We start from the raw sequence: 21,438 nt of genomic DNA on the forward strand, positions 1-21,438 counted from the left end.
GACTCATCCAGGGTATGTGTGCGAGACGTGGTATAGAAAACCGTCAAACATCAAGTAGCGATCAAGGCGCCCTCTCACCTGGCCACTGTGTTTTGGACCAGCCATTATTCAATCTGTTGAAATACGGCGAATCATGCCCCCCTTTACACCAGGACTGGAGTTGAACCGCAGATTCTACCATGACCTTGTGCGGCCGCTATTGACAGCCGGCTTTCCAAGCCTGCAATACAATGCTGCTCTCGTTGGTCCAGGAAGTGAAGTGCTCGGCTTTGACACCGAAATGTCCATGGACCACGACTGGGGATTGCACTTCTTTGTGTTCGTGAAGGAGGGAGACGAGCTACAGTGTCAAAAATTGGCAAACATGTTAAGCCACAAGCTGCCCGATGCGTTTCTTGGCCTTCCTGTCTCGATACCGCCCGGGTCCTCGAAGCCCAGCGTGTGAGCATCAGATGCAGAGCTTACGGGTCCAATAAAGCATCAAGTCACACCGATCACACTGAGCAAGTTTCTCCTTAGACATGTTGGACTTGACGCCACAAGAGAATTGACCTCCATTGACTGGCTGACGCTCGCTTCTCACTCCGTGGGCGAGGTAGTCGCTGGTGAGATATATCACCACGGCCTAGGAGAACTCTCGCGGCTTAGGGATAAGCTTTCCTGGTATCCTCACAGCGTGTGGCTGTATCTCCTCGCTTCAGGGTGGCAGCGTCTGGGTGAGGGAGAGCATCTGATGCCGCGGGCGGCGCATGCAGGTAGCGAGATCGGATCAACCCTCGTCAGGTCACGGCTTGTCCGAGATGTCATGAATCTATGCTTTCTGACGGAAGAAAGTACGCGCCGTATCCTAAATGGTTTAGTCTGGCCTTTCGACAGCTTGAGTGCCGGCCAAAACTCGAGCCGATGCTCTGGAAAGCGCAGCAGGCCTCGATTTGGAGCGAGAGGCAAAAGTTCCTAGCTCAAGCTTACGAAATATTGGCAAGCATGCACAATGGCTCGGGAGTTAGCAGGCCTCTGCCAGATATTGCATCATGCTTCTATAACCGCCCTTTCAAGGTGATCCATGGGGAAGTCTTTGCTCAAGAGCTTGTCCAGCAGATCAGCGACGCCAAAGTGAAAAACATGGCAGTACAATGTCTTATTGGCAATTTAAGCCAGTGGACAGACAGTACTAGCATAATTGAGGGCAGACATAATGAAAGAACCAGGGGCCTGCATGAGTAGGAATTCGTCTGACGAGGTCCTAGACTCCTATGTTGCCTTTGCAACTGGTATGGGGCCCGGGTCGGAACGAAGTAGAGTCGGTCAATATACTCGGTACCTCTACGAACATAAAAGTGCCCAGTCAGAGTTCTTACAGCGCAGCGCAGCGCGGCAACTTGAGGGATATTTGCCCGCCAAAATTCTTTGCGAGATAAACTGCTGCCGATGGTTTTCAAGTCCGAGACAGAAACCCGCAGCATCTGCCCCACCCGTGACGAACTGAGCTGGCCTAGATACTCCGGTAGACCCCTCCATCTCACAACTTGGCTGGAGTATAAAAATGTACCTGAGCAAGCCGCTTCGGCGTGCCCCGCCATCATTGATGGCTCGACAACCACTCAAAAAATCTCCCACCTTGTTGACCCTTCAACTCCGACTACATCATCTCTTCCAACCGTTGTTACATTTGCATTTGTCCTGTATCGCGTGTGATATTGTAATAATCAATCGTCGTCATGGCTTCTGTAAAGGAATACGGCCTTCTCTGCCTCGAGAACCCTCTTCTCGGTACGTTTGTTGTGGCCTCTCTGGCTGACTCTCTACTACGTTTTCCCCTCATAGTCAGACCCCACCACGATGATGTTGATGAAGACCATTCATTGTAAAATGCGCCCATGGCTTCCAGCTGACCACCACAACTTCCCGTCATGAGCAGATATTCAAGCCGTTGGTGACCAGGCCCTTCTCGACAAGTATGGTCTCAAAGCCAATGACGCTATCCTCGCCGAGGAGAAACACCTCCCTCTGTACGAAGACCTGCTCAACAACTACGACGCCAAGTTGATTGCTGGTGGTGCCGCCCAGAACTCCGCCCGTGGTGCCCAGTACATTCTGCCTCCCAACAGCGTCGTCTACCTCGGTGGTGCTGGCGATGACAAGTACTCTGCCATCATGCACGACGCCGTCAAGGCCGCTGGCCTCCGCGTCGAGTACCGTGTCGACCCTGAGAAGAAGACCGGCCGCTGCGGCGTTGTCATTACCGGCCACAACCGAAGTCTGTGTACTGACCTCGGCGCTGCGAACCACTACGATCTCGACCACTTGAAGAAGCCTGAGATCTGGAGCCTCGTTCAGAATGCCGAGGTGTACTACATTGGTGGCTACCACTTTACGGGTAAGTTTCCCGCACATGGACTCATATGACTTGCCTTCGCAGCACGGGCAGCCTAACCGACAATGTCATGTGTGATACAGTCTGCCCTCCAGCCATCATGGAGCTCGCCAAACAGGCCGCCGAAAAGAACAAGATCTTCGTTCTGTCGCTCTCTGCCCCCTTCATTCCCCAGTTCTTCAAGGATCCCGTCGATGCCTCCGCCCCTTACTGGGATTATGTCATCGGCAATGAGACTGAGGCCGCTGCTTACGCCGAGTCGCACAACCTGCCCTCTCAGGAGCCCAAGGACGTTGTCAAGCACCTGGCCAACCTGCCCAAGGAGAACGGGAAGAGAAAGCGAGTTGCTATTATCACCCAGGGCACCGAGCCTACTCTCGTTGCCGTCCAGGGCGAGGATCAGGTCAAGGAATTCCCAGTCCATGCCATCGGCAAGGAGCAGATCAACGACACCAACGGTGCTGGTGATGCCTTTGCCGGTGGACTTTTGGCCGGTATCATGCAGGGCAAGGACCTCGCTACTTCCATTGATATGGGCCAGTGGCTTGCCAGGCTGAGTATTCAGGAGTTGGGACCTTCGTAAGTCACAGAATTTTTATTTTGTTCCTCTCTTGCCCTCCCTTCGAGCAATACTCATCATTGTTCATGCCGATCTTCTATCTGATCCTACGTCTGATTTATACGGATTGGATCATCATCGCTCACGAATATAACATCAAAAACGCTTAGCCTCGTCACACTCCTTACACCCACCCACCTCATAGCCATATCTTTCCAACTAAAAGAAAAAAAGCCATGACTAACCCGCTCTCATCATCCAGGTACCCCTTCCCCAAGCAGACCTACCAGGCCTCCTCTTAAAGCCTCATTTCAAGGCACAAAGATTTCATTAGGTAAAATGAGTGTGGTTCGGCGTTGAGGGCTAAAAGGGAAACGGTTTCAACAACGGCGTTTTTGCATCTGTGGCAAAAGGAGCCCCCGGAAGTTGTGGCTCTCTTCGCATAGCGATTCGGTATCCTCCACGATCCGATCAGTTTTCGTTCAAATTTAATTAAAGCACGTAAAAGATGCAAAATAGACATGTTTAAAGCGGCGTTCATATCGAACCGCCCGTCAGATTCATTGCCTTTCTTCCTTTTCTTTCTTCCCTCCCTTTTTTTTCTAAAAAAAAAAGAAAAGGCTTTAGAAGAGGCACTTCTTATAACTGTCAGGTATCGCTTGTGTACTTGCGGTCTCTCCCAGTTTCTTGCAAATGTACAGCTCGCGTGTCCACTTTGCAAAGTTTGGCTCAGCTATTGAAGGCTGCATTGAGAGCTCATCGGGGGGGATGAAAATTTCTTAAAACGTCCCTTGTTTAAAGGAAAAGAATTTGAAGGGCGAGAGGGAACATCACTTGTTACCGTGATAGGCCGTCTGCATAATAGCCTCGTTGTAGTTCAACGTAGTCTGGTCCATTTGCAAGTATCTCGCTGCGGTATCGGCGTGAGCAGGACTCGAGAACTGAGGCTCTGATCCCCCAGAAACAGGACCCATCCCAAGACCAACTACGTTTGCCGGTGTGCCCTGATACAGGCTGCTTGGATGAGAGAAAGTAGAAAGCCCCGTCGATTGGGGAAGGCTGTCCAAGGCTCGAGGCCCCCAAGGTGACACGGCAGGACCGCTGTTCTGCAACGTAAGCTGCTGATTGCCACCCCATTGGGTAAAAGGCGAGCTTCGCGGCACACCAGTCCCAGAGAACGCCTGGAGCAAGTTGTTCCTATGGGCAGTTTCCGGGCCCGAAACGACAGGCCCAGTAAAGCTCCGTCCGTTCTGTTGCTGGGCAGTATGACTATTGACAAGGACGCCATGGAGATTTCGTCCGGGAGTCGCAAAGGGGTCGTCTAAATGATTTCCACTGCTTGCAGGGCGTCTTGGAGAATTGTAAGGGCTGGCGCTCTCGCCAAAACCAGTTGATCCATTTGGCGTCATACTGTCAGCAGGCTTTTCAGGCTCAGGGGTATTGAACCAAGCCCATGGCAACGGAGCAAACTTTCCTGAAAGGACGGAGCCAGGCGGACTGCGCTCTGTTTGAAAGCAGCCAAGGACACTGTTTGCTGTCATCGTATGCATTCCATAAGAAGATTCATCCGTTGAATGACGCTGCCGTTGTTGAGGCTGTGGCGTGGGCGGCTTCAAGAAGGGAGACAACATTTCGAACAATGCATCGTCTGGGTCATCTAAATTTGCTTCGTCTCGAGCCCCTTCCTGCTGGGTCGACTGTGGCTGCTGGGTATTCGCGTCAGAATCCAAGTTCTTGCGCAATTGTCGAGGCTCTTCGGCCAACAAAACACGGCTTGGCAGGCTCCCAGCACCCGCATCTTCGTTGCCGAGAGGGTTCTTGGATGCCGTGTTTGGTGACGAGGTCGAAGTCTTGGCTGCAGCCACAGGCGTATCAGACGTAGGTTTGAGGCAGTATTCAAAAACGAGGGAGTTGTCGACAACCTTGTAAGACAATGGGAAGTTCGAGTCCTCGGCGAGGAAGTATGCACAGCGAAGAATGTCCAAAATTCTGGCCAAGTTTTCTTGGGACGGCTCCAAGCGAGAGCTGGGGTCTTGCAGGTAGGTCTTTGGAGAGCCATCTTCGGTGCAAAAGCAACGGCATTGCTGGGGGATGGTCTCCTCTGATAGAGGGCGAAAACCGCGGATTTCCAGATCCTCCGCGAGGAGATATGGGCAGTTGCTCAAGGCCTGGCTGTACGTGAAAATGCAGAGCAAAGTTAACACCTTGGCAAGATTCTGAACCAGCCGGGGTATGACTCCGCCAAATGCTTGAGCAGCAGCGCTGACTTCGCCCCGACAGGCAGTAAGCCACATACTATACAAGCGCAGGACAGGAAGAAGCGCTTCCACCATGGGCGTAATCTTGGTAGGCAAATTATTGGACCCATCACTCCCGATATCTTCGGATGCAGCTTCTTTCAGTTCTGACTCGAAGGCTGCACAAAAGTGTGAAATAAACAAAGCATTAAATCGTAAAGTAAACTGGTAGAAAGCAGCTAGAGACATTGATTCTGGCGTGGACTTAGCAATGAATAAGGAGCAGGAACCCAAAGTGATATCAGACGAACCTCTGTAGATAGTCGACGCGACGTGATGGGCAGAAAGATTGACCAATGTCATCTTGAGGAGCGTAGCCGTAGATTTCTCACCATGGCACGCTATCTCTAATTTGTGTAGAACCTCGCCTTCAAGCTCTGCTTGTTGCGGGAAGGTCTCACCCTTGTAAAAGAGGGCGTGGAGCCTAACGAACCACATGGGAAACGGATCCTGCGCTGTTGGTGAGGCGTTCTGTCGGGATCTCGATGAATTTGGCAGTTGAAGAGACTTGAACTCGGCTTCAAGATTGGCCTTTGCGTTCGGGTGAGGTGCGTCGACTGCCCAGGAGCGGTAAAAACTATAGACAATGTCCAGGTGATTGCCCTGGTCCAAATGAACAATGCCCATTTGGTGCTGGGCATATCCGGACTGTGGTCTTAAATGATGCGCAAGGCTGTAGAAGGTCAAAGCAGTCTCATAGCCCGAATTCTTATGTCTGGCTTGAGTCCTATACCGAGATAGGTCACCTAGTCGCAAAAGAGTTGAGTGGCACGATGTCAAAACCATGGCACTCAACCTTGATGGCACAGGGCTGATTTCATCTCCGCTACCCATCGGCTCAACATCAATGCCTCGGGCAACTCTCCTGAGTTCCGGGACATCGTACCGGGCCGACAGACGTTGGATGTACCCCTTGTAGAATTTCTGTGCCACACGGAGAAAGTTATTATATGACTTTTCCACCTTGCGTCTCTCAACGGCATGGGAAGAGTGCTTGAGTCGGCCCTGGATGCGTCGGTATTCGGAGTTGATCATGGTGTGCAAAGTCCACAGAGCATCCTCTGCATTCTCCTTGACGGCAAATGCGAAGTCTAAAAAGATGGTGTGGACGAATGCAAGGCGAAACCTCGAGAAGCAGTCAGCTTGTGGTTAATAAGAACCACGGATGTGAAGGGCTGATGAACATACCTCTCCAGAGTGCCTTCAATAGCCTCGAAATACGCAACGTCCACTCCAGAGGCACTTTCAGCTTTGAGTCTCTCCAGCTGCTTCGTCAAATGCTTCTTAAGTTTCAGAGCTTGGCTACATGTGCCGCTAAGTCAGCCCAGGTTCCTTGGGGCAAACATGGTGATTTGCTCTGCTTGAAGACGAGTGTCCAAGCCGCGATAGCAGAGACGACACCCAACGAGAGAACGGGATAACACCTACTGCCAGTATTGGCGAGCCTGAGGAGAAGGAGGAGGAGGAGAGTCCATATCGACTGGTCCTGGGCTTGTATGGATTTGGCCAGCCGGGTTTGGGGGTTTCCAGACCCGTCGTGAATGGGTGATGGGGCACGATCAATGTAGCAAAAGAAAATATTGTCAAGGTCTTTTTGTCACCTCATACTCTCGGACAAAATGACAATGAGCCACCAGCAATGACGAAGGGTCAAACCACCCGTATGCCGAGTTGACGGCAAGGAGGAATGGCTAGTACCAGGCTCGGCTCGCGGAAGTCTACTTGCTGCGCCGGGGAGGAACTCATTGGAGATGACGGGTGGTTCTGACGAACAGCGCAAGGGTCGAGGATGGAGGGACGAGAAACAGGGACGGCGAAGGAGTCAAAATCCGGCCAAGCAAACTAGGGTCGAGAAGAGGTTCCTGCGCAACCCGGCAAGATAATTGCGACAGCAGAAGGGAATAACAAAAAGTGAGTCTGTGGCGAAGGAAAGGTAAGCCGCTTCTGAGCCCCTCAAGGCGACGAACGACTACTACGTACTTACCTAAGTAGATTACCAGGTTGCCAGGTTGCCAGGGACTAGAAGAACTGGGTGCTGGGATCAGCCACTGGGGGCCATGGCTATATGGCAAATGGCAATTCTTCGGCCGCGGATCCACGTCTTGTTGCGCGGGAACAACCCGGCCGGCCCCAAGCCACTCAGATTCATGGCCAAGAAAGAGTCCAGAAACTATTAGTTAGCAGCCAAAGCAAACCTTAAAATGTTGAAATACAATTTAAATCCCTGCCTAACATTCAATGCAATACATACGTACTTCGATTAGAATGTCTGTGGCGTCACACGGTTCACTACCTACTTGTAGGTACCTGCCTCATGTACTTGCGCGCGGTCAAGGGCCCGAGGTGGGACGGGGACTTATACCAGAGTTGACTTCATAGAGACAGAGAAGCCAGCGCCTGAACCCCACCAAACTACATCACCCGTCAACTCTTCCATCAACATATTAATCTTGCTCATTTGCTCACTTCACTCTGCCTCTCAGCTGGGATAGCGTCCCGTTGGTCTTTGCAACACTCTCCCTCCCACGTCATCTGGATCGACAATCACAACGATGTGTAACACCCACCACATTTATTATTAGCTTCGCAACAGTCCGTCTCGACCACTCCGCCAATCCTCCGCCACCGCCTCGACATCCAACATTGAAACCCCCAAGTCATCTTACTCGGGACAGCGCCGACAAAAAGTAATATTTTTTTACCCCACCAAACTAAACTCTCTTATTAAAGATGAAGCGCTCACGAGAGCCCGAAGAATTTCTAGACTCCAATTTCCAGGACGGGGATACAGAGCTGTTTGAATTTCGAGACTCAAGCCTACAAACCGCCAAGATATCACAACTTGAAATTGCAGTCCAAGACGAAGACGACGACACACCCATAATGAAATGCTCGCTGCCTCCTCACGAAGAACCAATTACTTTCAGGTCATATCAGGAATTCGAGTCACACTACAGCATGTTTCACACAAATCGATGTCTCGAATGCCGCAAGAACTTCCCGTCAGAACACTTGCTTGGAGTACACCTTGAGGAATATCACGACCCTCTTATTAGAGTTCGAAGAGACAAGGGTGAACACACTGTAAGTCCTCATTTATATCGTCGTGTTATTTCTATTTCAATAGAAGTTGTCGACAACGAATCGGTGTTGACATAGGCGCGCAGTTCTCCTGCTTCGTTGAGGGATGTGAACGCAAATGTCTCACTCATCAAAAACGCAGGCTGCACATGATCGACAAGCACATGTATCCGAGGAACTTCTTCTTCGGTGTCACCAAGGAAGGTATTGACGGAAGACGTTCACTCCTGGTCGAAGGTGATCACCATCGACGGAGATCATCAACAGCCTCAATATCTCAGGAATCACGGCGCAAGGCAGGCATAGAAGAGCAAGAAGCCGGATCAAAGCGTGATGGCAAAAACAACAAACCACGATCCTCGGATACTGTCAAGGAAACGTCGTCCAAAGGGCAAAATGTGGATGCAGACATGGCCGATCTCACGGGGGCCATGTCCGCGCTACAGTTTGTTCCTCCCAGCGTTCGATTCGGCCGTGGCGGCCGAGCAGGGTTCTCGAAATCATGAAAGGAAGTCACGAAAGAGCGACTGCATATTGAGTAATGATCAGTAACGAATACTTATGCTTTCATAATGATCGGTCAAACGAAGGATTCTCTACCTCTTGTGTCCCCTCATTTTAACTTGTGTGTATCCATCAACCTGTTCGCATTCGTCCGCAAAATCCCCCAGTTGTAGTTCATAAACGCCAAACACCGTGATACATCATTTGTGCGTGAGCCTGTAATATTGCGTAGTCCATCTCAGTCACTCGATGCGCACCCTCTACATCCACAGTTGACGCATTGAACGTCTCGACTCTCCTTGATTTCGACTCGAGGGACTCTACAGATGCACGTGCTGTTAAAGTTGGTCTCTTTCGTCTGGACACACCGAAGACAGCAAAGCTAGCAGCATATTAGCAATTTTTTTTTCCCACAATTCACTAGAAACGAATCAAGGCTAACCTTCTCGTAACCCTGCTTCTTCCATTTTGCGATCAACATAGCATCCGCGTATCCATTCTTCAACAGCCAGTCGTACAACTGTTTGCTGATGGCTTCCTTCTCGTAGTACAAATCATACACATATCGACTCCGCTGATGGGATATCTGGAAAATCTCCCACTGTGCTTGATGTTTTGGTCCTGGAGGAGGAGGTTTATTCTGGGCATCCTTCAATTTGTTGGCGAAGATGAGCAGGTCATCCTCGATGTCGCTAAAGCCCTCTGGTGGCGGCTTTCGTTTTGAAGAGTGTCGAATCGCGGGCATTATATTTCGTGTATACGGCCAAAAATCTTCCTGGTTCCGTGAAATATAACGGGGTGCGAAGGTTACCCCGAAGCTGAATGAAGAGAAAAAGAATGTTACGAGTCCGTCGAGTCCTCGCCCAGGGTCGCTATCAGATTGTGGCGTCAACTCCCAAAAGTGGCGGATTCATCACGTGACAGATTATCGGAGACGGCGTGCGCGGTACACCTTGTTTGACAAGTTCAACGTCACAGGACAGTCCAAGTTGAGAAGCATTGACTGCCGCCATGGCTATCACGCCGACCCAATTCGCCAAAAAGACGGCGCAATGTACGCTGCCCTCCATGTGTTTATTGCCAGTGTGCTAACAAGATTCGTAGCGGCCAACTGGTCGGATGCGAAGCGTCGAGTTCTCTCCTCCTACCGCGAATGGATCCGAGCTGTATGTCCTCCCATCGCCAATTGACAACTTGTCACGAGAATATAGTATCATGTGAGGGGCTGTTGCGAAACGGAATCGATATCGGTGGACAAATGTTGTCATGTATGGTACACGAACCGCTGACGAGGCAAATTCAGGCTCCCGAGATCCAAACCATGTATAACATGCCCTTGCCCGTCTCCGCGATCCGGACGCGGGTCCGTCAGGAGTTCGAGCGAAACCGATACGCGGCCAAGCTTCCTGTTGTCGATGTGCTTTTGTTCAAGTCCCACGCCGAATATCAGGTACGCTTGCTTCTCACAGGACGAAACCCTACGGCGGTGGAGGATTTCATAGGCTAACGAATTGGGAAAATAGGAGATGATGAACTTCTGGAAGCAGACCACTCACGTCATGTCCTACTTCAAGGAGGAGAACTTTAGAGGAGACAAGAGGCTGCCATCGAGCTTCATGGATGGATTTTTGGAGGTACGGCGACCTTCACATACCCGGAAAACCCGAGAGTACACACCACAATTACAAATACTGACTCTATTCACAGGGCCGAAATTAGACAATAGCAAAAACTGCTGTATATATAGATTTCCTTTATGAAGAGACTTTTATGCAAAGAACGCCGCAAGCTCCTTCTATCCCAGTCACCAGACGATTTGATGCAGGTGAACTTTCGTGACAAGTAAAACACATGTTAAAAAGAAGACAAGGAATGAAAGTCCCCACAGATGTGCCACGATGTTACAACCAGAAAATAAATCAACGCTCAATGCCATTCTCCGCATTGAATGCTTGTCTCTTGGTCCAGAACTCATCGGAAACCACATCACACACATCCTGCAGGTCCGCCAAGCCTTTCTTCAAAGCATCTACGGCCGTGCCCGCTATCAGAGTCATTCAGTAAATCATCATCTCACTCTTAGAATCTTGACTACATAGAAATGGGGGTGAAAAAAATACATACAGTAGGTCTGAATCCTAATGTTCATCTTTGGCTCAGACGGGTGAGGAATAGCATAAGCGCAAAACTCAACATCAGGACTGCAGAAAAATAGTCAGTACAAAACGGCCTGTTTTGACGCAACGCACAATAACACTCACTTTTTCATGATGATATACCGCAACGCGTTCCCGAGGGTATGTCCCTCGTCCGTAAACTCAAACGAGGCAGCTGTATCTGTAGAACCGGGCAGCTGTCAATGATTAGCAAGGCCTCACTGCAGCAATCCGTCGTGGCGGAAATCGTACAATCTTGACTCGTTGTGGTTCAATCTCCTCCTCCTCCTCCACCTCCTCCTCTCCCTCTAGGGCGTCTCCCATTTCGGCATCTTCAACGGTAGCCGCCTGTGCGGAAGGCGGAACATCATCCATGTTGGCGTCTTGCGACGAGTCTTGTGTTTTCTTTATACGGCCAGGCATTTTAGCATATATCGGGCCACAAAATTCTCAGCGCCGCCGCCAGAAAAAAAAAACCCTTGAAAAAAATGGAAGTCCTTCGGGAAGTACAGTATGAGTGCTTTATGGGATGGGTTCACAGTCCCTGCAGTCCTCGTGGGTTGCGCCTTGTCCAGGTTTTTTGGCTCTTTGATGATACGATTCACTTATCCAGAATTTTTGACGTCGATACGGCGGAATGCGGTGGGCGGTCCTGAGTGTGGCGCTGGATGCCAAGAGAGGTAACCGCACACGGATACAAGTATAGTGTGAGTTAGTGACTCGATTCATCAATCATCCGAGCTTGGCCCGGGTAGCTCAATGGCTAGAGCGTGGGACTTTTAATCCCAAGGTTGGGGGTTCGAGACCCCCCTCGGGCGGAAATTTCTCTTTTTGCCTTTGAAGACAATTCCTGCGGTCTTGTTTTGGCTTTTCCACTATGTTCTCTTTTTTTTTGGTTGTAATGACACAGGTGATGCGGTGTGATGTCGGGTTTCTGTTCCTTCTGCTACCTCATTCACGGGAATCACGGCACGACTTGACGGGATGACAGCCAAGTCTACACGTGCTATACAACATGGTGGCCAGCTACGGAATACTTGACATTGGAACTGTGCGCCCTAGCTATCGAACTATCTTTTTAGATATACAATATATTAACGGCGTTGGCGGTGATAAACCTTAGATATAGGGTAGCATTCATCCATTCCCCCAGCGAGTATCCCAGCACCAAGCCGCCGCGAGCCGAGACTGTTTAACTGTGTGTTGGTGATGAGCTCGCTCGCTACCGATACCTCGGGTTGGTTGTGCATATTAGTCACATACATACAGCGACATGACAATGGAAGTGCGTCATAATCCGGTTGTTTACTGCCCCCTTGCGTAGCAAAATGATCCGAAGTCTTTGCTCTGTGGACGCACACTTGTTGATAGCCGAAACAAGCCCCATGAAAAGAAAAAAAGAATCCAAACTTGGGAAAAAGAAAAGAAGCAGGTGCACGCTTACAACATGGCTCGGTGGCAAACAATATTACATGACGCTCGTGATCAACAGACATGGCAAGTGACTGCCTTTGCATGAAACGTCACAGTCGCCAATCGGAACCGTGGTGTCCTGTCACTCTGCCTGTCAGCCTTGGCACATTTGGCGCCCGCCGAGCGCACATTTCTCTGCCCCGTACGGAGTACTCCGTAGTGTTGACACCAACAGACGATCCGCATTTCACAAATGCCCATCAACTCGTCCGCAACGGATGAACGACCCAAGGCAGGCACTCGAGGACTCGGAACAGGCCTGACAGGGGAGGAGGACCAAGGGCCGTAAGGCGGTGCTGCATTTGACCCCACTGTTGCAACGACGACCTGAGACGACGACGTCTCAGGTCCAGCCCACCGACGGGACAGGGGATGCGGGCCCCTGAAGAGAAAGTCTAGTAGTACCTAGGTAGTTTTCCAAAGTCCATGTCGACTTCGGACTCGACGGGTTCATGTAGCGAGAGGCGATCGACGGCAAACCCCACAGTGAAGAAAAACAGAAACCTCCCATTGTGCAAAATCGAAACCAACTTGGAGAGCATACATGTATGCCTCAATTGATAGCTACTCGAGTAGTCGTGCCATTGTCCCGGCAAAAAGAAAAAAAACACCAGACCCGTCTGTCCGCTTGCGGCCAGTGACGCTTCCCTGTCACCTGGAAAACAACTCATCACCAACAGGCCCAACCTTCATGCGTCACCAGAAACAAACGCAGACCGCCTGTTCCATACGGAGCACGGAGTGCCGAATGCACATCTGGCTGCGACTCGCGCGGCACTCGTCGCTTCACTTACCCATGACGATCTTTGTCAAGTCTCTTGGGTCTTGACAGGCGGGGTCTTTCTAGTCTGAAGATTGGTGTGGTGTGCCATGTTCGAGGGACCTTGTTTCGCTTGAAAACCAGACTCCCACCCCCACGGCCAGAAAACGGCCATAGGTTGATGGGTCGAGCCGGAGGGGAGCAAGGAGCAAGCAAAGGAGGACCGAAGAAAACAAAAAGAAGCTTTCTGCCATCATGACTACGTACTAACTACTAGTACTACGGTACTACCCTTGGCGCAGGGTATGGTGTGCAATAGGTGGACGGAGTACTCCGTATTGGGCACAAAGCATGATTGCGTTAAACTAATACTAGGCACCTGAAGTGCCCAGCCTTGAACCTTCATGCTATTGATACTGCGCTATATTGGCGCCTCGAACCGATGCTAACTCGTCGTATTTTCCATGTCTTTGCTCGATAATCCGGGCAATGAGAACACAATGCGCTGGGCTCCATGCTCGACGGCAATCTCCGAGCTCAAGCTACTATAATCAACGAGTGCCCCCTTTTTTTCGGACAATCAAAGCATTGTCAGCTACTTTATGAATTGTTCGTCTCTCGCCGTGGCCAGTGTATTACAAAGAGTACTCCGTAACCGCGAGGCAGTAGTCCTAGACGCCTCAAGAAATATGGCTTCGCTTTTCCGTCTGACAGTAGGAGACCAAGAAGAAGCAGGCCGGGTGTTAACATGTCTGGCCTTTAATACCAGTCAAACATTGGCAGCGAGGTGCCGGAATACATAGTCATCCTTCAGGCCACGCAAGGAGTCTCTAGGACACTGGCAAAGAAGTACAGAAAGTAGACGCTGAGGTGAACATGATTTAGCGAGAATCTCACGACGGCCCCGGCAATCATCTCTTAATACAGGCCCCTGCACGCTTATTCTTGCTGGTAACACAAGCGTGGAGTCTGGATGACGGATAGGGCTGCGGTCGTGTTTCTTGGCTGGCCACCTGCACGTCTTTCCCCAAGGACTCGCCCTGCTGTCAATCCCGTCTTGATGAAATTACCACCATCATCCATGGAATGACGGTCGCTCGTTGGGGACGGGGGCCAAGAAATTATGTACATACCTCCTGCGTCATGTGCGACCCATGTTGGATATTTCTATGGCCTCGAGTCCGGATCGTCACATCAGTGTCGTAAAGACACGACTGTCACAGTGGGGAATGGTGATAGTTAGCATGAATATGACTCTTCGCGTGTTCCAGGATGATGAGAGTTTTGGTGGAACAAACACTTCAATGCTCGCACTAACATCCAACTCAGCATTTACCCTCGACGACAGGCAATTAGAGAATACGACTCGATAATATGTTCGGTCGAGAAGCCAGGGCCATTCGCTAGGCCATGATCTGATTGACAGTTCGTGGTCATGTCGAATGCATGAATCGTGAACATCATTGGTCATTATATTCAATGTCAGTATTAGTTCCGATTTGTGATATCGTGCCTTCATGGCGCCACACTATGGCGACCCGATATGCCCGATATACCGCACATATATCATCAATTGACGATTTCTCCTTGCACGCCGTTGCCCGTCATGCCGAGATCGACTCTAGTGCGGTTCGTTGGACTGGCCCACGTGGATCATGGATCAAGCTGAACCAAGTTGGCACCTTAACTGCTTTCGTCGTCGTAGTACCAGATGGAGAAGATTGACAGCTTCGTACCTGCATGTAGCATGGCGACAGTCGAATTCAAATCTCGTGACTACATACGGAGTATGCAATCATCTTTTCGTGCGCGCTATATGCCCTGTGAAATGGTTTCTGAATCGGCGCTTCACGTTCAGTCTCTCGCTGCTGCTTCTTCAAGTTATCACCTTATCACCATACTGGTTATTTTTGTCTTCCAACGCTTCTACTTAGGGTTTTGCTGTGATGAGAGCAGTTGGTGCCAACTCGTACGAACATATTTCGTCAGAACTCGCCATTTCAGAAACATAAACAATCGATCCCATGCTGGAGTCCCCTGGAAGCTCTATACAATAGCCTATTGTGGAGATGGCTACAACCACTCCGTAGTAAAATAGATAGTATCTGCTAACATGCCGCGGTCTACCGTAGCGCAGTGGTGATCTTACCAGGATGTCGTATAAAACACTTTTTGTCTCACGCTGGGTTATACTGGAATTTCTGAATGAACATAGCATTTGTGTCCGTTCTACTTACATTTGTCGCAGCTATTCCGTTTCGTGATAGGTCTGGTTATCCCCATGAGTGAAAGGTAGCGACCTTGTCATCGAGCGCAAGCGTGTGGCAACAACTGATCTTTGATAATCGGACACTGCGTTGTGCAAGCGGCGAAATAACCTGACAGTTATTATTCGGTCTCACCATGCGAACCGTACTGAATATCGGCTTAGGCGTAGCCTTCCTAGAGCAAACTTCAGCGCAGGTGGCTTGTTGGGTTTGAGTGGGTAGATTCCCATCTGGGGACTCGTTTACTTTGGTCTGGACATGTTTGGGCATGGCGTGCTGTGGTTAAACGATAAATCAACTAGGCTCCTGGCTTGTTTGTTGTGTGTCTCATGGACCATCGTGACCAATACGGCGACCCAATCAGAGAGTAGAGCGCCGATTCTTTCCAGGGGCTTGAGGTGCAGCTGCAGGAGATGGTGGAGGGTGGCGGCGTCTGTGAGGATGATGCTACGGAGTAAGTTGAAGGTAAAACAGACTAGACCGCGGCAGTGGGACGGAAGACTAACGCCCTGTCTAGTGAAGTCAGCTCTTTCGGCGACCTTGGGGCTTGTCAAGGGATGCCGCGAGGCAATCCGACGCTGTGGCTTCTTGGCGGCGATTCGTGTATATTCAAAAGGAAGCCGACTCATGCTCAACACGCGGCGGAACGGCCAGAAGATGCTGTGTCATTTTCCTGGACACAGCAGGGGCAAAAGGAGAAAAAAAAAAAAAGAAAATACTAGGGAGAACAAACATCCATTTAGCGCCGGATTCTCTATGCAAGAAAATGCCAGACGGTTATCCAGGCCATTGAATCTTTGCCCCAGAAGCTAAACCGTGCTGAACAAAAAATCCCGAACTCCCTAGTATCGATTTGGGCCATGAACTCTTGGTCGCTTCTCTACTAATACGAGTCGATCCTGGTACCGGGCCAGCCAGCTTACGGAGCATGAGCAAAGCATTTATTTCTGTCGTAATACGACGTACGCAACTTGGCGTCTAAGTACTCCGTACTACTGTGTCACAAGGACGTCGCTGGGCTGCAAGCTCTTTCACATATCGCGAATTTGATGCCGGAGTTGAATATCTGTCAAGTTCTAGTCATGGTTGCTTCGTGTTGATCTGCGTCTTTGTCTCTGCTGGTGCGGCATGGAGCCATAGAGCAAGTACCGTATTGCAGGGAAACGAGAGACTCGACCAGTAGTATTCGTGTTCATGGTGGGGGTCCGTTCTGGACTATTCCTGGCGATGGCCGAGTTGGGATGTTTGGTAGAGGCCCTGGCGTCCCGTCTGATGTCGCACTTTGGTGGAGCTCTCAGCCTGGATTGAAAGCTGGGGCGCCGCCTCTTCATGGACATGCGGCGAGTTTCAGACAGGGCCATGGCGTCTGCTCCCTGTCAAGATCTGCTTCTATTAGTGCTCAAAAGGGACGTCAGCATTCAGTCTGAAAGCTGGACGAAGGGGGAAGACAGCTGTAACGAATTGTGATGAGCCAAAAACACCTCATTCTAAAACACATAACCAACCATTGTGCGTGTTTTTCACTTGATATGTCAAGTACTTCCATATTGTCTCGCGCGATCGAATGAGAACATGTGTCTTTGGTAATATCTTGTTCCAGTTGACGGTCGCGCTTATTCCAGCCACTGGCACTAGCAACGGAAAACTTGGGGACCTGGCCACTTGCACAGTCAGTTGGAGTCGATCTAATACTATGCCATCTTGTACTCCCTAGCCCATGTTCCGTACTTACATTATAATAGGTTGATATGTGGTTCTTGCTGCGATCCGCATTGGACTCCTAGTTGAGATTAGCTTCGGCTAATAGCAATAGGGGCGATTTGTTAACTAAATGCACTCCGTGCCGTGATAACCAATTCCTCTTTGTCAATGCGACTGCCGGCTATACGATTGGTGCAGGGCGAAGGGCCAGGCATAGAATAAACGTCGGTATGTTTGCATTTTGGTGACTTGGGACAAAGAGCCACCCCCCTCAACCAGCAGAGACACCCCAAGCCCCCTCGGCTTTGTCCAGGCGGCATCTCTTGATCTGTGTACCGAGTTGACAAGAGACGCTCCAATGTCCCAGATGCCCAGCACTGTAATATTATCGTGTACCCAGCAACTTTGTTTTACTTCATTGAAGTGCTGTGTGACCCATGGCGAGCCCGGGCGACGCTTGTGCTGGCTGGCTGACTGGCTTGCGGTGCCTTGGGGTAATCCCTGCGCTTTGTGCTGCAAACTGACCCCCTCCTGGTATCCTGGTGTGCATGCGATCTCATCATCCCATGCTCCCCCCTTGGTCTGTTTGGCTGCAGTCCATTGCTTCAGGATCCTCCAGGACCAGCACCCGTCGCAGCTTGTGCGAGCCCACTCAGTCCGTCTCAGTGTTTGGATACTCTTGGTGGTTGGAAAGACTGCCGTGGTTCTCGGAGGAGCATTGCTAGATTGGATTGGATTGTACCGTCGACGAAGCCATTTCTTAGCTCTATCTAGTCTCAGGTACGGAGTACTCCTGGATGCTCCTGACTCCTTCGCTGCTCGACGCCTCAGAGCTGCTCGGCTCCTTGGTCCTTCTTTCTCTTTAACACTTCATCCTCATGATCCCTCCTTCCTCTCCCTCTCACACTCACCTCACCTCCCCCCGTCCCCTCGCTCTTTCCCTCGTACTCCGGTGCTGTCTCGAGAATAATCTTCACCACCAAGCCCACCGGCGTCATCGCGAATGGTAATTTTGTCTGTTATCATTGTCTGCCTCGCTCGCCAATTTCGACGCAAAGACGGTGCTTGTCGCCTCTGCCGCACCTGCAGTCCACCCTTAAAACCCTGTGTGCTGTGTGCCTCGCTAGTCCGCTTTCACTGACGACGGGCCCTTGGCTCCTCCGACGTCGACCACTCGCTGAACTCGCTCCGTCTCGCGCCGACAAATCTCGAACCCACCTACGCCAACCACCACATCCACCACAACCACCACAACCACCGTTGTGGCTCACCACTGGAACGCTGCCATCCCATTGATTCGCCCATAAAAGTCCGCAACCGCCACCCCTGCGTGTGTGAGCCCGTCCACCAGGTGCCATTTTGCGGGCATCTGCATCGTGTTGCATTCTGGGCCTTCTCCCGGCGCTTCTGATTGTCATTGTCGCTCTCTTCTCTCTGCTTTTTATCAGCCAACTTGTCGACTCTCCCTTTCTGGCCTGCATGCACGTAGCGGGTGTATTGTACTTTCCGTCACATCCCTCGCTTGAGAAAGCCTACGTTGCGCCAGGTCTCATACCTGCACCATTTCGATATTGCACAAAGGTGACCGCTGACCCGGCACTTTGATGTTGTGGGATTTTCAAAACACGGTCTCGGTAACAATCCTTCCAAAAGGGGGAGGAACTTTTTTCGATTCGCATTGTGATATTGATTGCGTTCGTGTCACCATTCCCGAAGAACAGATCTCTTACCGAGGCTAGGATCCCGACCACACAGACTGCACAGCGAGAGTTTGAGTTCTGCTAGCTGCTGAACCGGTAGTCACCACCGACCCGCAATAGCACAGGGAGACAACTTGTGATAACACCGCGACCGGGCTTCGACTTGCGCCTCACTCATACTCCCTGGAAACGATAGTGAAGGACACTGGCTCTTCAATTACCGACAGCCAGAATATAGTATACTCAGTCACCCCGGCTGATTTTCCATCGCGTGGCTAGTTCATTCAACATATCCCACATCAACTCCGCCAACCTTGGGGATCTCAAATCAACATGAGTGCCGCGATCGCGATGGCGCCATCTCCAGCTCCCCACGAGAGGCCGCCTTTTTCTGCCACCGATGTAGTTGCTTCTGAAGCATCCGGCAGCACCAAGGTCACTGGTCCAACGTCTCCCCCCAATAGAACACCCACAGCTGCATCAGGGTCTAATAGCAAGAGCACGAGCGCTGGTCCTCAGAAAAATGGTGACAGAGGCAGCCCCAAGGGATCTGGAGCGTCCTCGGGCGTGAAGTCCTCACCGAATGGACCGTAAGTTGCGCAGCTCAGACGAATTCATGTGCCAAATCAAGTTCGATTTTTGACTAATCAAATTCCTCACAGTAACCGTCATGAAATAGGCCGACCCAAAGTGATTGTGAAAAAGGAACCCGGTTCTCCAACACTACCAAACATGAAACCTCGACCGCGGCGGTTGGACCTGTCCAAAAACACTCTATCAACACCCAACAACCCGGCCTCAGCAGTGCCTATGTCAGCCCGAGACAGCCTGGGGATTCAAGAAGTAGGCATCGCCTGCCTGTCACCTGGATTTGTGACACAGGATCCAGTCATGAAGGAGCAGTTACAAAGAAGCATGTCTGTAAGGGAACAGCAGCGCAGCATTATTGAACAAAGGTTACAACAGCAATCTGCGAAAGGAGAAGGCCCCAGTGATAAAGACAAAGATGCGCTCTCAAACTTTGCCGCCAAAACACCTGGCATGTCTCGCAGAGGGAAAGCGCCTCCTGGGCTCTCCATTGTAGCACCATCTCACGAGCATTTTGCCAATGAGCGAGTTATCCAGTCGGCACCGCTTGGTCGCAGCTTCACTGGCCCTCAACATCCCGCGTCAATGTCACGCCAAGTTGCCAATCACCCTTCACATCTGTCCAGTAACTCACATATTCACCATGTTCCTGCTAATCAGACAAATAACCGTCTGCCCCCGATCAGCGACGTTTTCGGACACAGCGCTACTGCCCATCCAGACAACGCACCACCACCTTTTCAACGAGGAGCTCCTCTAGCTTCCCCGAGTCTGCATTCAGCACATCAACAGCCTCCCTCATCTGGCCGACCAAGGGAATACAAGTCTGCCGAAGAAGCACAACAAGAACTTGCTGGAGGGAAGACCTGAGTTACTTCCGAAGATCGTCCATTATGGTGGCCACCAACCTCCCACCCCTCCATCTCCCGCTGCGGGAAGTCGACAAATTGATGGCAGCCGAACTTCTACCAAACGCCGCACTAGAGCTGAGTACGAGGAAGGTGCAAGCCCTCCGCTAGGTTACGGGCCATCTGCAACGAAGCGTGGACCGTTTGGTGAGGGTAGAGACAGTCCCGAGACACAGCGCGCAAAGAAGGACGAATTTCTTCGCCTTTGCTCAAGGGCATGGGACCTATTTCACTCATAATAACGGCTGCTGCGTTGCAGTTTGATGAAACTATTTATGTCTTAGCTTATATACAGCTCAGTCGCCTAGCCATTATGGCCGTTTAGTCGCCACACGTGTATTGCCGTTGTTGGCACCATAGAGCCGGCAACAGGGGTGGTCTTCTGGTCTCGTGCGAAGATATCATGTGTTTTGGATATTATGGCTGCACGATGCATATTCTTATACATTAATCGACTCTGCACCTCCGGCTACTGTTTATTCAGGAGGAAGTATAGCAGAGGATAGAAAATTCTGTGCTGGGCATACTATGTTCTCGACCTGCCTGCCACCCAGCGTCCTGGCTACGGTGGATTTTGAGACTCTTCGTTTCGCAAGGTCGTCATCCTTTTTTATCCCTTTTTTTTTTTTTTTTTTTTTTTTACTATTTGTTCCTGATGCCCTTGGGGTGCTTTATTTTTCACACTTTCTCCTTTCGCCTGCTCGAACAAGAAGCAGGAGGCTGGATCGTTGTCGAATATCTGCTACTAGTTTTTGAGTTCGGGATTATACCTGTGTGGTGGGTTGATAGTCCATGCGCAGAACTAGGATTCGTATTTCTGGGGAGCAACTTACATTATCAGAAGCTACTTGACATGAGCAAACGATAATGGGCGGATGAACTGTGAAAGGCAACAATAGGACAAGGGGTGGGAATCTTGGAAATGGCGGGTGGCCTTGGTTTACATAATATCTTACTGGAGTTGGATAGGTCAATATACAAAGGAAATTCCACACCCGTAAGCATTTTATTTCTTTTGAGAATGTCAACTAACAACACTGCGCGATTATTAAAGTGAAAAGAGGGTGCTC

The 21,438-nt window shown here is 50.6% G+C and overlaps 7 protein-coding genes and 1 non-coding gene across 9 annotated transcripts; 5 read left to right on the top strand and 3 right to left on the bottom strand.

Moving 5' to 3' along the window:
- Positions 1–2,474: 2,474 nt before the first annotated feature.
- ADO1 (adenosine kinase) lies at positions 2,475–3,235 on the top strand (the record flags this gene model as incomplete). The annotated part of the gene is made up of 2 exons (XM_007811278.2): positions 2,475–2,953; positions 3,196–3,235. The coding sequence occupies 2 exons, from the start codon at positions 2,475–2,477 to the stop codon at positions 3,233–3,235; spliced, it is 519 nt and encodes a 172-aa protein (XP_007809469.2).
- On the bottom strand, positions 2,958–7,168 carry J3458_004780 (uncharacterized protein). The gene is made up of 4 exons (XM_066118410.1): positions 6,659–7,168; positions 6,419–6,532; positions 5,482–6,356; positions 2,958–5,424 (listed from the first exon to the last, which is right to left on the bottom strand). Exons 1-4 carry the CDS (start codon positions 6,703–6,705, stop codon positions 3,764–3,766), a joined length of 2,697 nt encoding a protein of 898 aa, XP_065977014.1. The 5' UTR covers positions 6,706–7,168; the 3' UTR covers positions 2,958–3,763.
- A 298-nt stretch (positions 7,169–7,466) lies between these two features.
- On the bottom strand, positions 7,467–9,622 carry BUD31 (Component of the SF3b subcomplex of the U2 snRNP). Its single transcript, XM_066118412.1, has 2 exons — positions 9,258–9,622; positions 7,467–9,197 (listed from the first exon to the last, which is right to left on the bottom strand). Exons 1-2 carry the CDS (start codon positions 9,558–9,560, stop codon positions 9,054–9,056), a joined length of 447 nt encoding a protein of 148 aa, XP_065977015.1. The 5' UTR covers positions 9,561–9,622; the 3' UTR covers positions 7,467–9,053.
- Positions 7,662–8,903, top strand: J3458_004781 (uncharacterized protein). The gene is made up of 3 exons (XM_066118411.1): positions 7,662–7,917; positions 7,986–8,314; positions 8,398–8,903. The coding sequence occupies exons 2-3, from the start codon at positions 8,114–8,116 to the stop codon at positions 8,815–8,817; spliced, it is 621 nt and encodes a 206-aa protein (XP_065977016.1). The 5' UTR covers positions 7,662–7,917; positions 7,986–8,113; the 3' UTR covers positions 8,818–8,903.
- A 170-nt stretch (positions 9,623–9,792) lies between the features above and the next one.
- On the top strand, positions 9,793–10,547 carry NdufA6 (ndufa6 NADH-ubiquinone oxidoreductase subunit). Its single transcript, XM_007811282.2, has 5 exons — positions 9,793–9,869; positions 9,920–9,981; positions 10,119–10,265; positions 10,339–10,449; positions 10,523–10,547. Exons 1-5 carry the CDS (start codon positions 9,827–9,829, stop codon positions 10,532–10,534), a joined length of 375 nt encoding a protein of 124 aa, XP_007809473.1. The 5' UTR covers positions 9,793–9,826; the 3' UTR covers positions 10,535–10,547.
- RPC19 (RNA polymerase subunit AC19) lies at positions 10,505–11,576 on the bottom strand. Of its 2 annotated transcripts, XM_007811283.2 has the most exons (4): positions 11,224–11,576; positions 11,077–11,168; positions 10,940–11,016; positions 10,548–10,859 (listed from the first exon to the last, which is right to left on the bottom strand). In XM_007811283.2, the coding sequence occupies exons 1-4, from the start codon at positions 11,392–11,394 to the stop codon at positions 10,735–10,737; spliced, it is 465 nt and encodes a 154-aa protein (XP_007809474.1). In that variant the 5' UTR covers positions 11,395–11,576; the 3' UTR covers positions 10,548–10,734. The 2 variants fall into 2 exon arrangements, with proteins under 2 accessions (XP_065977017.1, XP_007809474.1); XM_066118413.1 differs by having other exon boundaries at positions 10,505–11,016.
- Positions 11,577–11,716: 140 nt separating this feature from the next.
- J3458_004785 lies at positions 11,717–11,789 on the top strand. The gene has a single exon. It is a non-coding gene; the product is annotated as a tRNA-Lys (tRNA).
- A 7,416-nt stretch (positions 11,790–19,205) lies between these two features.
- On the top strand, positions 19,206–20,330 carry J3458_004786 (uncharacterized protein; the record flags this gene model as incomplete). The annotated part of the gene is made up of 2 exons (XM_007811284.2): positions 19,206–19,462; positions 19,535–20,330. 2 exons carry the CDS (start codon positions 19,206–19,208, stop codon positions 20,328–20,330), a joined length of 1,053 nt encoding a protein of 350 aa, XP_007809475.2.
- Positions 20,331–21,438: the final 1,108 nt, after the last annotated feature.

This window comes from Metarhizium acridum (assembly GCF_019434415.1).
Source record: "Metarhizium acridum strain ARSEF 324 chromosome Unknown scaffold_29, whole genome shotgun sequence".
Lineage (NCBI taxonomy): Eukaryota > Fungi > Ascomycota > Sordariomycetes > Hypocreales > Clavicipitaceae > Metarhizium > Metarhizium acridum.